We start from the raw sequence: 12,568 nt of genomic DNA, 5'->3' as shown, positions 1-12,568 counted from the left end.
CGACTTCTGATATTGGGAGTAGCTTATGTCAATGGGGAAATAAATGGGCCTCTGGACTAGTACTTATGGGCTTAAACAGACTCGATAGTACACGTTTTGGTTGGTGAGAAGCTCCGAGGAGGTTGATGCAAGATTCCTCGTACAGTGGTACTGTACTCTCTCTAGTCCAGCTACCATTCAATAAAACTGAACGCTAATGTTTCTCACTGTTCCCCGCTTACAAACTCTTCAATATGTGTCCTCTTCTTTAAAGTTTATCGCTTACATTTTCTAACAATTTTTTTTTTTTTATTATTTGTCATCTTCTGAATTTTTATCAAATACTGTCGACAAAAAATATCACGTATCTATGGATGCTGACACAAAAAAAACAAATATCCAGCTATACAGATTCAAACAATTTTGAGCCGCTAGCAATAAATCTTCTTATTATACCATACTAGGAGTGTGCCGGCGCTATGAAGGTATTTTACTGTATTTCAGATTCTGCATTATTGGTTTTGAAATTATTTTTAAATAATCATAATTTGAATGTATGTATAAAAATATTTTATTTTTTTCTAAAATGGAAATTTTGACATTTACTCTATCTGTTTCTTAATGTTACATATTCTACATTTTTCACACATTTTAATAAAACACATTAAATTTGCATATTTTTTTTGTGTTTATCTTTGTTCCATAATTTTAAGCCAATAGAAATTCAGTAAGTACAATTAAGTTTTTAAAATTTGCAATTAGTTAATAAAACATGTCTTGAAAATGTAAAAAATAGATCTTTTTAAAACAATTTTTTTCTTCTAAAATATGTAATATTAAGGAACATAGGGAGTATTAATCTTCATTGCTTTTGACAAAGTTTTAATAATTGGATTTCATTTTCCTAACTTTTAGAAGGATATACACATAGATATTAAGTTGTGGCATATCATTTAATTCACGATTATCCTTTCAAAATTTTAAAAGTGGATTTGTTTTATGCCAATGAATATGAAATGCAGTATAAACAAAGTAAAATTATTAATCACATGTACTAATACTACAATCTCAGCAAAAGTTTCATTAGAATCGAGACTAATATAAAGAATCTTTTATTTGTTTCATTTGTCAGAACATAGTTTCAAACAACATATACATGTGTAATTTAATATATTCCAATTTCAGTTAGCTGAATTTTTTGGCTGAAGACTAAAATATATGAAGCATATTTTACTTATATCATTTGATAGAACGTAGTTTTACATATTCTATGAAAATAATGACTGATTTAAAAGTGTAATATCTGAATTATTTATTATTTGAATGTAAAAAAATTGGTTTAAGGACAAATTATGTTGTCGCAGGGATCTTGGCATAAATTCCTAAGCCTTACAGAAGGTATGTAAGAACTGACATGTACATGTCTTACAGCTTATCAGTAAGAAGTTCATATTTTCTGTTTATGTATTTATGGACTGTCGTTGTTTTTGAGATTGTGATCATCTAATCGATAACGTACGTTTGTTATTATAGATTAATAGTTTTGTTATTTCAAACTTGTCATCTTCACGATATTTGTCATGCGGAGGTCATGATTTGTTCACGGATTAATTTGCCTTAGATATTTCATTTCAACTAAAAGAAGACATGTTTAGTAAATACCTTTTGTTAATAGTCAAAACATCCACCACTACATTGAAGTTAATATAGAATAGATAAAGTCAGTAAAGCTTTGTGCGATAAGAAACTTAGAGGACATATTTAGTAAATAACTTTCTTTAATAGTCAAAACATCCACCACTACATTGAGTTTAAATAACATAGATAAAGAGTTGCAAAAGCTTTTCACGATAAGAAAATAAAAGGAAGACATTAAAACAGAAGAAATGTAGTGGAGATTTGTGTTTTCGAGGTGGAGCTATGCCAGGCGTGCCTTCTTCTTTCCATTCTCATTTGGACCAACCACCTGCTTGGTTGATGCCGGACGCCCGCCTCCAGGTACAACAGATGAGGATGGTTGATGTTTGGCATTTGTATTCACTTCGAGTTCATCTGACACATCATATGGTGGCTCAACATCAGTCTTCTTGTCACCAGCAAAGACCTTAGATGCTACTGGATTCTCTCTAGGCATATCATCAACAGTACCATGGTCACCTCCCTGTTCAGAATGCAGTAATGCTCATGAATATATTCTTTAGGAAAAATATATTAAGACAGTATGAGATACCAATATTAATAACAAATTCTGGGAGAGGTGCATCCTTTGGTGTTTAGGAGTGAAATTGAACTCTACTAACTTGAGCTGGAAGATGAAGGTCTTACCTACAATATCAGCAATAAACTCTGGGAGTTCGTTGTCCACATGAGCATTGACACCTACACCCTGCAAATCCAAGACACAATATTTTTAGAAAAAACAAACATAGGAGGAAAAGTATTATGTAATTCTAAATGGCTGAATATATGCATACCAAAATATGGTCGGCTTCAGCAGCTTGAATGTTGGTTAACTTAGTCATCTCCACATCAAAAGCCACAAGGACTGTTTCATCCGTCTGGCCTGAGACAGACAGCTCAACTTGATACCTGTAGACATGGAATATAGGTTAAAATTATATTAGTGTAAGGGAATATATGGGGGTAGAATACAATATTTGGATGAGCATGGCTATTAGAGCGTTACCTGAGAACGCCTACAGCGCTGGTATTATCACATACGATGCATGTGAAAGAAGAAATTTCTCTCTGAAGTTTCTTTGAACAACCTATATAGCGCCATTCTTATTCTGTCTGGATACCAGTAACTTTGATGGTGCAGAAAATCTCAATTATCTGTCATCAGTAAGAGGACTACAACAATTTAAGGATAAAATATGATTTATGTAACTTTGACCCGTGGCTCAGATGTGAGAACACATTGGTTAAGCTCAGATTAGAGGTTCTATTTTCTAGGCATGAAGTAGCTTTGATGAAGAGCCAGTTTGGTTTGAGACATCCCTAAATAACTTTAAGAGAATAAACGTGGCAACACAGAAAACATAAGACTGAATCATATGGCAAAATATTTATGTTCAATCGGTGCTGATTGTCTAATATTAGATTTATAGTCACTTACTTTTCACAGTGTTCTTTTCCGACAGCTGTGTCTGAGACAAATTAGATGTGGGTTTCAGAAGTTGTATTTAAAAAACGGCCTGCATAATGGGAAGTTAGTTAAGAGAATGCTACATTTGTTTGTAAAATTTAATACATCAACTGCATGGGAGAGAGGTTTTGTCTAACTGCAGGAGAGAAAAGGAATATTAAGTTTACTCACCACCAACAACCTTAGGATTGATGCTAATGACCAACATAAATTTTGGTTCAGAACCATAGCTTTCAAATTTGACATGAAATGCAAAAGATGAACCAGTCAAAAAGAGTTACTACATTCACATCTCTGTAAAGATTCAATAAAACTGCCATGGAGAGGAGAGGACGATAACATTCATAGTTGTAAAAGATGACAGCCATGGGAATCCCAAATGTAGCGAGTACCTTTATATACGCAAAGTAGACATAACACGTTGTGCTCCTGATTGCGAAAAGCTCACCAAGTATCTTGCAATTTTAGAAGTGGTGATGCGTTAATATGATTGAAAAATGCCTAATTGATAAGAGAAGATATAGAAGATTAAAAGAATACCAGGTAACTGTTTGTTGGTATTTGCCATCGTAGTCAGGGAATCAAAATATTTCAGTTTGTATTGACTTTATCGAATCTGTGATTAGCGACGTACCATCTTTGAATCGAATGGAGACATGGGCATCAGAGAGTCGGAAGTTTTTTTTGCTCAATGTAACATCAAAGCCACTTAGAGAATAAACAGAACAAACAAACAGATTTCGGAGTTGTAAGCTTTGTATTAATCCACCGTGTTTGAGCAGCGACCAGCATTCGAATCGGCAAAAAAAGTGTAAGATTTCGCCATTGACAGAGCTGTTGCTTGATTGTGATTGACCTTTAGATTTCGTTGCAGTGCGCCTGTCCTCGCAGGGGAAGAACACTTTTCGGTGTTTTGAACGGCTACCTTGGTGGATGATAAGGCCGACTTAATGCTGGGAGGAGTGGTAGGAACAACGTTAATGCTTGGATAAATGTATAGGCAAAATCTGAAGACGTTACAGAGGCTTTGGTCTGAGGTTTTGAAATCTCAAGAGTCACGGTAATAGAACGCAGCTACGTTGTTAACGAAGAGAAAAAAAACCTTTAAAAAAAATAATATTGCTTATGGTAAAAAATCATTGTACCAGCCTTCAAAGAAAGTTATAAGAACACAATAATATGTTGGGCTCACTTTAATAAGAGAAGTATGGCCCATTAGATTGCATCATCGAAAGTTCGAAACAAAGAATGAGGACACGTGGCGTAAAAAGCCCCTCCTTCCTTGCTGACGTGGCTGCAGGAGGTGAGAGAAAACCCTGATTTATATATATAGATGTTATATTATTATTGGTTATCTAGACTTTCTGAATTTTATTTTCAACCAACACTTCAAACTTAATTATTTTATAGTAAAATACTAGTGGTTGGTGTACGCTTCACGCGGGATGTTATCTTTGTTGTGTATAGTACGACTATTTTAATTGGTTTAAGAATCTTATTAATTTATGTGGCGAAACTTATGTTGGCGGATATTAAAAACTACTAGAGATTTTTTCCGCGCTTCGCGCGGATTGTGTCTTATAAATTTATTTTATTTATAATATTATTTGTCGGTTTGTTTCTTTTACATTAATTTTTTGTTTTTCCAATGTGAGTTTTCTTAATTTAAATTTATATGTTTATAGTTTTTCTTTTTTCTGGTTGTAGATGGAGAATTATATTTTTTATTGATAGTTTTTGAATGTGACATAAACTTTTTGAAATTTTAAAATAATGTTATATATAGTACAATTAACACATTAAAGAAGAGAAACATATTTAAGCACATTTTATACAGGTTTTATATACATAATTTTAAACATTATATATGTATATATTATAAGTTTGAAACATGTAAATGCTTTCTAAAGTTAAATACTTGTTCTGAGTTTACATAACTTATCGAAAGTTTTATTTTTTTTTAAATTTAAATCACAGAAAAAAATCAAAAAGTCAGTATAAATGGGTTTTCTTGGGCTTTTAAATCAACACTGAAAATTTACATGAATCATATAACAACAGTTTTATAAACAAATCGATAAAATTTGACCGAGCCAAAGATTTTCACACAATATGTTCTTTCTTCTTCAAATTGCGAAGAGCCTATAGGCACAAGAAAAAAAATCATAATTTTTGTTTTCACTTATTTAACATTTTTTTTCCTTTACACACGGAATTTATTACACTGCTATAAGCAATTGAGAACTCTATTCATATAAGGTTCACATCTATGCATTTTGACAAAGAAGAATTTTAGCCATCTTTAGTTTCAGAATGAATCAACTTCAGTCATATACACTATATTTTCTCTATGATTCAAATCTTACAATTTTAATATATGTGCAGATTTCCATGTGAAAAAACACGCACGCCATCTATCGTTCAACCTATTACTTTTTCCAAAGTAAACACTATAATCCTCGTTTGGTTAGCTCCACAAACTAATCTCTTTGGATCAGTGTAACCTTTCAGAAAATGATAATCTTAACATCTTACAAAGAAAAAATAACAAATATTGACTTATTTATATGAATATATATTATTTTAAATCATTATAGTGGACGAAGAAAGCACCATAATTTGTACAACAAATTTTTTTAGATTCACTTCATCATATTCACCATTTTACCATTTTAATTACATAATTTTATATGAGCTTCTTCACCTTTCCCGGTTATTTTCTCTTTATTTATAACTACAATATAAAGTTATAAACTATATATATATTATAAATTAATAATTTATTTACTCTTAAAGTAACGATTAAAAATAGAACATAATTCAATATAGATATATGATTCTATTAATAAATTAGCAGTTACAAATTTAAAATTTTTAGAAATATCAAAAGTTTTATATTAGTTAATTATCTTCTAAATGACATTTATTTTTAATTCTTTTTGGATGAGAATATTTTGGCTGAGGTGGATAGCCTCAAAAGCCTTGAATTTAGTCCCTTTTATATAGTAGGATATCAAAGTTATCATTTTTAATGACCAATAAATAGAGAGTAGTTTCATTTTATTTGAGTATAGAACAAAAACGTCATTTTCATTATTATTTCTATATTTTTTACTAATATTAATTTTATGAATTCAGTTATGTCATGTCATATTTTGTTTTAACAGTATCAAATTTAGTATTTAAAAAATATAGTGAAGAATACACATAAAATATAATAAAATTATTAAGACTGTTGTTTTTAGTTATTTAGTTAGGTTACAATCATTTTTTATTATTTTGTAGCTATTAAATTATAGAAATAAAAATATAAATTAAAAGTACTAGGATAGGATGTTGAATAGCCTAGCACGCAGTGTCAGAAAACAACCGTTGTTTGTCGTTCACATGGATCAACATCTACTGGAGTGGTTCATAGAGTCAGTATGAGTCTGTTGTTAATGATAAAAAAAGGATGTTGAATTTTATTTAAGAAAATTTCATACAGATGTTAAATTAATAGGTAGAAAAATATAAAGTAGATAATAAAAAAGTGTGAACTACAGTTGAATTCATACAACCATTTTAATGGACAAAAAGGACTGGTACGACACTACACATATCACCGATAAATTTTGATGCTACCAGCGATAATTTTTAAACGTAGCATTATGAACAAACACTTTTTTTTTTGTAAAAGTTATAAACAAACACATATGTACTAGAGAGATACCACAAGTCATTTTTTTTTTTTTTGCTCTATTAGTTATCACTTTGGTAACAATAGAGTTAATGAAATCACTGTTTCAAATAATTGATTAAATAAAATTTCATATTACACTCCGCGATAAGAATAGTTTCTAATAAGAACCACATCAACATTAAAACCAGTCATCAACAATTGAAATCTGTAAGAATTGCTGCCACCTCTCGCTTCAAAATATTTTTGTTACTTCTTTACAGAAGTTTAACTGAACGGCAACTTTTACCTTTTCAAATATAATAAAATGTGTTTTTTCGATTTCTAATCTTTGTTTTGAGCTGTTTATCAAGTTATAATATATGTTTTCAAAAATTTTCAGTCTTTTATAGAGTATTTTCAGGAATTAGGTTGATTTAGAGCAAATTGTGTCGAATTAAGTGTAAAAAATAATTGTAGAACTATGTAGATGCATCAGAAGTTTACCAAAAGATAAAAGATTTCCCACCGATAAATTTCTTTTAAGTTTTGAAACAAAATAGAGAATTAAGTTACTTTCCGATGCCACTGATTTGAGGTCGATCCATTGGTTAAATCAAATGTTATGCTCGTTTTCCTCATTTTTGGTTTGGTTTAACCCAAACTTTAACCATGACGTGAATTAGATCTATATCTTCTATTTCCGCAATTGTTTAGGCTATACTTTCTTTTTCATCAGACTTATTGGTTTTGGAGATTTGAGGAAACTAATCTATCCCTTTAGAAAAGATTTCTCTGAACCATGTTTATGATTTCTAATTCCATTATGCATTATCCATCATATCTCTACAATTATTATGCTATGTGTAAGTAGTCCATTAGTTAGGCTTAGGGTTTCAAGGGAATTTATGGATTGTTAATTGTAATTTGTTTGAATAGAGAATAATCTATCAGTTTTTTTCATCTAGATTGTTTTTAGATCTTGCTTGGATTGATCACCTAGTGATGTAGCATAAGCTAGAATAGCATAAACATCTTATTTAGTTTGTGAATGCCTCACATCAATATTTTCTCGAAATTGTTGAGACCCCTAGTTCTAGCCGAAAACAAGAAAATAAGAGAATAAAACTCTTCTTTTATTTAATAATAATATGAAAATGTCCCTTAAATCACTTCTTTATATAATCTAAACTACACTTCATCTTACAAATCCTAATGAGGTCGTGAGTATTAACTCAGACGTGTTTATCACATTAAAAGGAAAAATACGATAATAACAAAAGAAAGCCAAAGCCAAACACATAATTGAAATAAATAAATAGTCACGCTGCATCATGTCATCTAGGGTAGAAAAAGATTCACCCTTGAATCTTCAGGATTATCATGCAAAATGATGGAAAGAGATGTTTAATGTTGAAAACATCGGAACAAAAAACTTTAGGTGGTAGTTAAACTTTGTAGGCGTTAGCATTCATTTTCTCTAATATCTCTTAAGGTTCTATCTTTCGAGCTTTCAACTTTTTGTAAAAGCTAGGAGGAGCACATTCCTTTGTTAAAACTACCCACACAAAGTTGCCAACCTAGAATTGTAAATCATGCTTATGTCTATCGGCTGTGGGCTGTACTTTGATGATGAAACCTGCAAGTTATCATGAACTTGTCTGTGAATGTGAGACAATCATTCCACCAGCTTTGTGTATGTGAATGCATAAGATCATGTCTTATTGAAATCGTTGAGAATCCTAATTCAAGCCAAAATGCAAGGAAAGAAGAGAGCAAAAGCCTTTTTTTATTTCATAATAATATGAAAATGTCGTTAAAATCATAAGGTCGCTTCTGTATAATCTAAACTACACCACCTCTTACAAATTCTAATGAGGTCGGGAGTATTAACTAAGACGTGTTTATCACGTTAATAGCAAAATGCAATAATAATAAAAGAAAACCAAAGCCAAACACATAAAGTAAATAAGGAAATAGTCACACTGAAAATTGTTTAATGCACTGAAATGTTAGATTAAATGCTTGAACGAACATAGATAAGTGAAATATTTTTAGCCAATAGAAGTTGATGTTAGGGAGTTTCTGAATCTATCAAACTTATTATTATTGCATGTTCAAAATCTAATATTCAATGGAAATTAGTCTCTAGGATTCTAATGCATAGGGTGTAATACTACGAAAGTAGGCTAGTCTAATTAAGAGATTTTAGTTTTAGGACGGTTCTTAATACATTGTTTGTTTAATAATCATATCTGTTTGTGATTCTTGGGAATTACCAGAGACCTGACGCTTCTTATTCATAGTTTACATTGTATTTACATTCGGTTCTACATTCATTGCAATTAGATAAACACAAAAAATTCTTTTTTTGTTCTAACTCTATTCGTCCCCCACAAAATTGTAATGTAACCTTGGTCTTCGTAAATTTGATCCAAAAGTACTACCGTGTATTGACATGCACTTACAGTCTGAATTTAGTGGTTAATACTTGATCACATCAAAATCAATTGAAAAAAAATACATTAAATAAAAAACTTTATATTTAAAGTAAATTGGCAAAAAAGTACAAAACAAATCAAATCAACCAATGTTAAAATTTAAAAATTTAGAAAATCTTTACAAACAAATTTAAAAAAATTCATTTTTTTCTTTGACCGCTAGGGTTTCGCCCTCGATCTAGAAATGTTTAGTTTGTCTAGGTTTTGATACCAGTAGAAACATTTTACAGCCGACAATTATGCAGCTGCCATATGAGATCCATGTTTTATTGTGCTCTTTATGTTATGTTGAAAATCTCGTGTAAACATTTTCTCAATTAATTTGTATAACTCGTTTTTCTTTTGAGATTTTAAACATACATTGTTGTATAGAAGTATTAGTGAATTTTTGTTAAACCACTGGATTAAAAAAAACTACTATCAGAATTTAAAAGTGTAGAACCATATAAATAGCTAATAATAAAGTATGTCTGATTGTAAAAAATAATACTGTATTGATAAGAGCGAGATTTGGATTAGATTATGTTTGTAGGTACGGCATTTTAAATGCGAACAGTTTTTCACATTTATGAGACTATGAAAACATCGGTGATTAGGGTCTTGAATAAACGTGGGACCAATTAGCACATGGATGTGTTTTTCTTCTTCATCCTCCAACTACATGCCCGATTCTATCATCCCACATGTAAAATTCAAATCGTTAGCTTCAATCCCTCTCCTATTCCCTATTCTATATGCCTATATACAAAAGATATTAATTTATTCAAATCGTTATCTTCAATCCAAAATCTCTATAAATTAATAATATTGAAACTTTAGAACTTTATTAATTTATAAATATATTAATTTACAAAAAAATTCTTATTTAGATTTCTTATTTTAAAATATATTTATTCTAAAATAAGAATTTGATTTTAGTGATAGATATTAATTGTTTTTTTTTTCGAAATTTGACATTTATATTAATTTTATTATATTATTTGGTGTATATAATACATATTGCATAAAATTTAAATGTGGTTTTAGATATAATATTACTAAATCTCATCAAATATATATAAAGTGATAAGAAAATATAAAGATAATTCCATTGTGAATATAAAACAAACAATATAATAATAGGTTCTTACTTATATAAAATATGTATACATAAAATTTATTAATTTATAATTTTAGTGGGACCATATATTTATATAGAATTTTCTAAAAATTATTATCTTATTTTTTATCGATTTATGTCAAATTTTGAACCGGCCAAAGTTGGAACCGACGAAATTTATTAATTTATAGAAATTATTAATTTATCGAGTATAAATTTATAGAGATTCTACTGTATATTTGATAAATCCTATAAGCTATCCGGTCGGCCCCACGAAGAACACACTTAATGCTGCAAAATGGACTATCTCTAAAGAGTACCACATTGCATGATCCGAGTTTGTGTACCTTCCGACTATTGTCAAGGAGTGAACCGATCATCGGTTACAATATAAACCACTTGGACCGAAGTCCAAATCTAGACTAATCAAGTAGTGATAATTTAGTTCTCAAGGGGAATCAAACCTGAATTGATGTGGATACACTGACCCAAGAAATTACTATTAAGCTACCACCACTTAGTTTCTATATATATATATATATATCAATTGCTTAACCTCACAATGAATCAACCTAAAAATAGAACCAAACCAACCAATCTCCTTATTAGAAGAAGCATGAACATAGTCTGTGTCCGCGCTCTCTATCCGCCCTCCAGTAACTATTTTCTATCAATAATATAGTTTTTCTAAAGTAAATCGTGTGTTTTGCTTTTCATATGAATTATACATATAGGTACATCAGTACATGTGCATTTTTGAGTTTGCAACGAGATATCGTTTTAATCTGTGAAATTTAATCCCTAATCAATGTTTTAGGGTTGCTACATCGTGCCGAGAGATGTAGAGTGGGAGGGAGAAACTACGAAAAACCTGAACTCAAACAAAGCAACTTCTCAAAAGACGAAGACGATCTCATACTTAGGCTTCATGCACTTCTTGGCAATAGGTTCTAATTTCGTTGCTTTTCTTCTTCTTAATTCCATTTCAAATCTTATACTATATAAAAAAATATACCAGATATGAAAGTTTCGTTGTAACAAGATTTTGATGGTAAGTTTTCAGATGGTCATTGATAGCGGGAAGGTTACCTGGACGAACCGATACTGAAATAAGGATCCATTGGGAAACTTACTTAAAGAGGAAACTCATGAAAATGGGAATAGACCCAACCAACCATCGTCTCTACCATCACGCAAACTACATTTCAAGACAATACCTCAATTCCTCTCATAAGAAACTTGAAACAGATATCATTAGTGATCAATCTTCTTCGGTATCCGAATCATGTGATATGAGAATGTTACCCGTTTCAATTAGTACCAATTGCTATGATGATAGTGCTAGTAGTAGTGCCGGACATAGTCATTTGCCTGACCTCAACATCAGTCTCATCCCCGCGGAGACGGTGGTTTCTTGGCCAGTTTGTGGCCTTCAAGAATCTAACAGCAATGGTTCAACGCGTCAATAAACGCTTCTTCTTTTCCAGTGAAATCGGATATTTTATTGCTATATAAAAATGAAAAATGGTGTATTTATCTGTACTATTTTGCTAGATATTTTTTTTTTTGTAATTTACTAGATAAAAATACTCAATTGAGAGGATAATAAATGATGTTCAAAATTTTCAACCCGAATTGGACCGACAGATTTTCATTAGACACCCACGTGAACAAACGTTTCTCTTAATTAAATGTCACGGTTAAAAACCGACGATAATTTAGAAGATGTACTTTCTTTGACAATAAGTACTCACTTGAAATGAAAAATATTTCCATCTCCCTTCAAATCACACTTTACTCTTTTATGAAAAAAAAAAACAATTTAAGACTCACTTAGTAGAAAGGAATGTATCAGTACTAAAATTGAATGTCTTTGTATATTTTTTTCCCTTTTCAAAACGCTAATATATATATAGTCATGGACTTGATTAACTAACTATTTCTTGAACCAAAAAGGTAGTTTTTTGTTTTTCATTTTGATCACTCCAAATATTTTGATCATAAACTAACGTTGAAGTACTAATTAAAGGTAGCAATTCAACATACCTCATGTCTTGAGATTGATATCTCTAAATCAAGTTAAATATCAGCGCATCAATGCTAGCTAGTACTACAAGCACGGTAACGTGATTTAGTGGGACTAATTCTTAGGGTGTATTGAACTAAGCATCTTTTTTTTGAAC

General features: G+C 30.6%; 1 protein-coding gene and 2 long non-coding RNA genes across 10 annotated transcripts; 1 reads left to right on the top strand and 2 right to left on the bottom strand.

Annotated features, from left to right (window-relative positions):
- Positions 1–848: 848 nt before the first annotated feature.
- LOC103852698 lies at positions 849–4,786 on the bottom strand. Of its 8 annotated transcripts, none has more exons than XR_629991.3 (7): positions 3,668–4,782; positions 3,520–3,582; positions 3,299–3,357; positions 2,666–3,176; positions 2,454–2,568; positions 2,305–2,365; positions 849–2,140 (listed from the first exon to the last, which is right to left on the bottom strand). It is a non-coding gene; the product is annotated as an uncharacterized LOC103852698 (long non-coding RNA). The 8 variants fall into 8 exon arrangements; XR_004455634.1 differs by having other exon boundaries at positions 2,666–2,832; positions 3,098–3,176; positions 3,299–3,582; positions 3,668–4,777; XR_004455633.1 differs by having other exon boundaries at positions 2,666–2,814; positions 3,098–3,176; positions 3,299–3,582; positions 3,668–4,774.
- A 6,161-nt stretch (positions 4,787–10,947) lies between these two features.
- On the top strand, positions 10,948–12,020 carry MYBL2-2 (myb-related protein 308). The gene is made up of 3 exons (XM_009129594.3): positions 10,948–11,041; positions 11,203–11,332; positions 11,449–12,020. The coding sequence occupies exons 1-3, from the start codon at positions 10,948–10,950 to the stop codon at positions 11,852–11,854; spliced, it is 630 nt and encodes a 209-aa protein (XP_009127842.2). The 3' UTR covers positions 11,855–12,020.
- Positions 11,075–11,932, bottom strand: LOC117132115. Its single transcript, XR_004455612.1, has 2 exons — positions 11,691–11,932; positions 11,075–11,583 (listed from the first exon to the last, which is right to left on the bottom strand). It is a non-coding gene; the product is annotated as an uncharacterized LOC117132115 (long non-coding RNA).
- Positions 12,021–12,568: the final 548 nt, after the last annotated feature.

Source organism: Brassica rapa, chromosome A02 (assembly GCF_000309985.2).
Source record: "Brassica rapa cultivar Chiifu-401-42 chromosome A02, CAAS_Brap_v3.01, whole genome shotgun sequence".
In the NCBI taxonomy this organism is placed as follows: domain Eukaryota; kingdom Viridiplantae; phylum Streptophyta; class Magnoliopsida; order Brassicales; family Brassicaceae; genus Brassica; species Brassica rapa.
The sequence above is the reverse complement of the archived record's forward strand: the minus strand, read 5'-3'. Positions and strand labels throughout refer to the sequence as shown.